This window comes from Octopus sinensis, linkage group LG14 (genome assembly GCF_006345805.1).
Source record: "Octopus sinensis linkage group LG14, ASM634580v1, whole genome shotgun sequence".
In the NCBI taxonomy this organism is placed as follows: domain Eukaryota; kingdom Metazoa; phylum Mollusca; class Cephalopoda; order Octopoda; family Octopodidae; genus Octopus; species Octopus sinensis.
In genome coordinates, this window is record NC_043010.1 from 50,439,907 (window position 1) to 50,444,906 (window position 5,000).

General features: G+C 35.2%; 1 protein-coding gene and 1 long non-coding RNA gene across 3 annotated transcripts in view; one reads left to right on the plus strand and one right to left on the minus strand.

The window, feature by feature from the left end:
- Positions 1 to 401: 401 nt before the first annotated feature.
- LOC115219125 (ferritin-1, chloroplastic-like) overlaps positions 402 to 5,000 on the plus strand; it is a 50,809-nt gene continuing 46,210 nt past the window's right edge. The window contains exon 1 of one of the 2 annotated variants that reach the window (XM_029789206.2): positions 402 to 617. In XM_029789206.2, coding sequence (XP_029645066.1) covers positions 524 to 617 — 94 coding nt within the window. In that variant the 5' untranslated portion in view covers positions 402 to 523. The remainder of the gene's footprint in view (positions 618 to 5,000) is intronic. The other variant, XM_029789205.2, reaches the window with a different exon arrangement.
- The window catches only part of LOC118766004, an 18,248-nt gene continuing 16,711 nt past the window's right edge, over positions 3,464 to 5,000 (minus strand). Inside the window, exon 2 of the long non-coding RNA XR_005001922.1 lies at positions 3,464 to 3,602. This is a non-coding gene — a long non-coding RNA (uncharacterized LOC118766004). The remainder of the gene's footprint in view (positions 3,603 to 5,000) is intronic.

Consider the following 5,000-nt stretch of genomic DNA (forward strand, 5'->3'; position numbering starts at 1 on the left):
TCTCTTCTGTTTTTTTTTTTTACCGATTACAACATAATTAAACATGTCGGCATAATGCGACCTTTGGCAGTTGTGACGTTTTCCCGTTGCTACAGGCACACACGCACACACACACACACACACACACACGCATACACACACATTCGTACACACAAACGTACACATACCTGCACACATGCACACACTTGTACATCCGTACAGAGAGAGTCTCACACGCTTGCACAGATGAACTCACACACACACACACACACACACACGCATACCATCAACACCCACACACACACACACACACACACACACACACAACACACACACACACTGATATATATCAGTTGAACTTTAAACACCAACGTCATATTGTAACTCGCTCCCGCAAAAAGAAGAGTCGTGTCAGTTGGTCATTACAAACACCCAAAGGCTGCTGCTGTTTTTTTTTCTTACATCTGTAACAAGTGAACGGTGATATTTTTCTTCGCCACCAGGAGACCAACAGCATCACCGAAATAAAATAAAAGTTTTTAAAATGGACAACAACAGCAAAATAATGAGGAGAACTATCAGCATATTACTTGTTTTCAATCTGTGGATATCTTTATCCGCCGCAGATACCTTTTGTCGTAAGTTCAGAAATCTTTCCAACTATTTTATTTTGTAAAGTAGTAAATCCAATTTTTAACGTTTTTGTTTTTGTTGTCTTTTTTTTTTAAATCTTTTTACATGTTTCAGTCATTAGACTGCGGTCATGCTGGGGCACCGCCTTGAAGAAGTTTTGGTCGAACGAATCGACCCCAGTACATAGTGTTTTTTGAAATCTTGATACATATTCTGTCGATCTCTATTGTGGAACACCGCTAAGTTATAGGGATATAAACAAACCTTCACCAATTGTCAAGCGGTAGTGGAGGAGAAATGCAGGAACACACACGCACACACACACATACATGCACGCACGCACACGCACGTACGCACGTGCACGCACTCATACACATTATGTATATGTATGTGTATGCATATATATCTATATATATATATATATATATATATATATATGTGGGTTAGTACATTAATTATGCGGGTTTTTTTCAACAAATTTTATTCAACAAATGCAATAACAACATGTAACAAAAACATTTTATAAATGATTATTCCGGAGCATATTCACCATCTTACTTCAACTACTGCTTCCTACTTGCTTGGCAGACGGCCAGGCCGTCATTTAAAGATGCTTCTGTTAATATTGTTATTATTTTTTGTTGAATAAAATTTGTTGAAAAAAAAACCCGCTATAATTAAGCACCAAACCAATATATATCTATATATATAGATATATATATCTATATATATATATAATATATATAATATATATATATATATATATATGACGGGCTTCTTTCAGTTTCCATCTGCTACATTACACTCTCGAGGCTTTGGTCACCCCTAGGCTATAGCAAAGACATTTGCCCTGGGTGCCATGCTGTGGGACTGAATCTGTAACTATGTGGTGGGGAAGCAAGATGCTTACCACACAGCCACGCTATTACAAAAAAAAATGGGATAAAGATCCTTCCCGAGTCATATCTATTCATTGGGCTTATGAGTCATACAGACTCATAGCATTGATTTCCAAGTTTCCGTGGATTATATATTCACCACCTGGACGGGACGCCGGTCCGTCGCAGGATTTTCTCATTTTTGCCAGCTGAGTGGACTGGAGCAACATGAAATGAAGTGTTTTGCTCAAGAACACAACGCGTCTTCCGGTCCGGGTATCGAAACCACAATCTTACGATCTTTAATCCAACGTCCTAATCACTAAGCCACTCGCCTCCATAAAATGTATTCGCACAATCATATGATCGTCGGACAAGATGTCTTATAGTAAGACACTTGGTTACAGTTTAATTTTTTTTTGCTGTCCTGAGTTCGAATCCCGGCGTGGTCAACTTCGTTTTTGTTTTTTTTTGTCTTCTTATGATTGATAAGATAAAGAGTAAATTTATTATTTGCTTAATTTAATGTGTATTGACCAAGGTGAACGACCATCGCTGGTTTTGGGGAAAAAATCAGTAATCCGTAAAGAGCTTTCAACCAAAAGTTCCGGAAAATGATGTGTGTGTGTGTGTGTTTGTGTGTGTGAGGGTGGGGAAGAGGTTCAGTCGATTTTACTACACACACACACAAAATGAATACAAGATGGCTTTTGTGTGTGTGATGGTGGCCGGGAAGTGGTTCAGTTGATTTTACTACACACACGTAATAAATACGAGATGGCTTTCTACCTACAAAAGAAAGTAATATAGAGAATCCAATTGATACGTCTTTATAGTGAACGACAAAGCGTATCATTTAACACGTTTGCATCGCGGTGAGTTAACTCACACACACGCACACACACACACACACACACACACACACACACACACACACACACAACACACACGCACACACACTAATATGCATGCATGTACGTATGTCTGTCTTTGTGTCTGTCTTTAATAACTGGTTTTTGTTGATTACGTCTTCGTAAATAGCGGCTCGGCAAAAGTGAGCGATAGAATGAATACCAGGCTTAAGAAATAAGTACTAAGGTCGATTTGTTTGATTAAAACAGCGTGACAGAAATCTAATGGCTGAAACAAATAAAATATCACACAGACACACACACATACATAATACACACACACGCACACACACTCACACACACACACACACACACACACACACACACACACACACACACACACACACACACACACACACATATATAATACAAAACAGAGTGAAAAGCTACAGAGGACTTGTGTTATATGGTTAAAGAATATATTTAAATCGTTATGTTAGAAAAATGTAATGAAATTTTGTGTATAGTAACATTGTTTTTGGAGAAATAACCGGTTTCGTATTTTATTTTCAAATTTCTCAGATTTATTTATCGATATTGTGTCATCTCTTCACTATGATGTGAAGTATTAGAGCAGACGCAGATGCACTTTGAACCGACAGCAGATTGCATTCCCAGAATACAGAATGATACCCTTTAGTGAACACATTGAGAAATGCGTAAAGCAGCTGCTACCACAATTTGTAATGTTTCCATTTTCTCAATGTGCCATTGGAACACCAACATAAGTTAGATTAAATAATGAAACCTACTTCATTGAAAAATATAAGCCAAAACTTAACCATTTCTAGCATTTTTAAATAAGGAAACTTATCTCATTGAAAAAAATATAAAGCAAAACTTAACCAGTTCTAACATTCTATTCTTTCTAAACCAAATATTGTTAAATTAATAAAACCTAGTCATTCCCAACATTTTTGATTATCTCCCATATACCGAAAAAAAACCTGATTACCTTCCCCTGTCTGGAACTTTCATACTTCACATCATAGCGAAGAGATGACACAATATCAGTAAAGAAATCTGAGAAATTTGGAAAAAAAATACGAAACCGGTTATTTCTCCAAAATGTTATTATACACAAAATTTTGTAACATTTTTCTTATATAACGATTTAAATACATTCTTTAACCATATAACACAAATCTTCGGTAGTTTTTACATTCTACTTTATCTTTTGTACATCCAACCACGTGTTTCACTTACCAACTCTCTCACCTATATATATGAATTTCCTATACAAAACAAAAGTTATCGCTCACTAGTTAATTCCATTATGACTTGAAAGGGAAGTACGTAGAAAAGAATGATGGACTGGATAATTACAATCTGAAATCGCACAGAAACCCATTCCATAATCCTGCATTATGAAACTTTGAAAAGGATCTAATCAACATATTAAAGAAACAAAAATTCGTAAAAACCACAAACCCTATTTAAAAGTAATTATCGGACATTACTTCTAAAATTAAAAAATGGGGTCTACAGACTCAGCTCAAATTACAGACTTGATTGACTTATTTTTGCTTTCAAAAATAAAGGAAAAGTTCCCTAACATTGAAGGAGGATTATGCAGGGACGATGCATTACTTGTATTAACTGGCTTCTCTTTACAAACTGTGGATAGGACAAGGAAAGCTTTGATAAAAAATTTTTAGTTAAGTTTGATATAACTTTCGAAAATATTACAAAGGTAATCAATTTTTTGGAATGTAACTATAAATCTCCAGAGTGATTTGTTCTCCCCTTACAATAAACCGAATAAAACAATACAGTATATTAATACAATGTCAAATCACTCTGAAGTGTCATAAATGGGGTAATAAAAGGAGTATCTATAAGAATAACGAATCTTTCAGCTAATGAAAGAATTTTCAATAACCACGCATCATTATATAACACAGCACTTAAGAATAGTGGTTCCCATGAGAACATTTATTATATCAGAAGTACAGTATTTAAAAGTAAACTAGGTAAACTCTTTCCAGGCTTAAGTAAATTAAATATTGACATTCAGTCAGTAAGTGAGCCTGTTGAACAATGGATTCCCCATACACATAGGAGATATTATCAACCTTTTAGTCATAATTTAACAATAAATTCAGTAAGAAACAGACTGGTTAGAAATAATACCACTAGAAAGCGGGATATAATTTGGTTCACCCCCACCTTTTCCCCTTCAAGTTGAGAATCTCCCCGAATTATTCTTTAAGATCATTGAAAAAAAAAACGTCATCGAAACAAATCTAGTATAAAATTGTCATATTCAACATCACCTAATTTGGGTTCCATCATTGCAGCTAATAATTGATCTAAACTTAAAAAGAATACAAAAACATAATCAGGAGAGTAGGAATCAAAATTCCTTAAAAAAAAACATGTAATTGCCGATCCCCAGAATCGTGCCCGTAAAAAGGGTTGTGTTTTGTGAAAAAATGTAGTATATAAGTGTGAAGAACATCAAAATAACCCAAGAAAATCTACATAGGGAACACAATAAACTTTAAAACTAAAATTAGGTTGACATAAAAATTCTTTTACAAAAGTATGTCCCTTAGTGGCTGATAATACGTGCATCTCTGATGATGAGCAGGAGCGA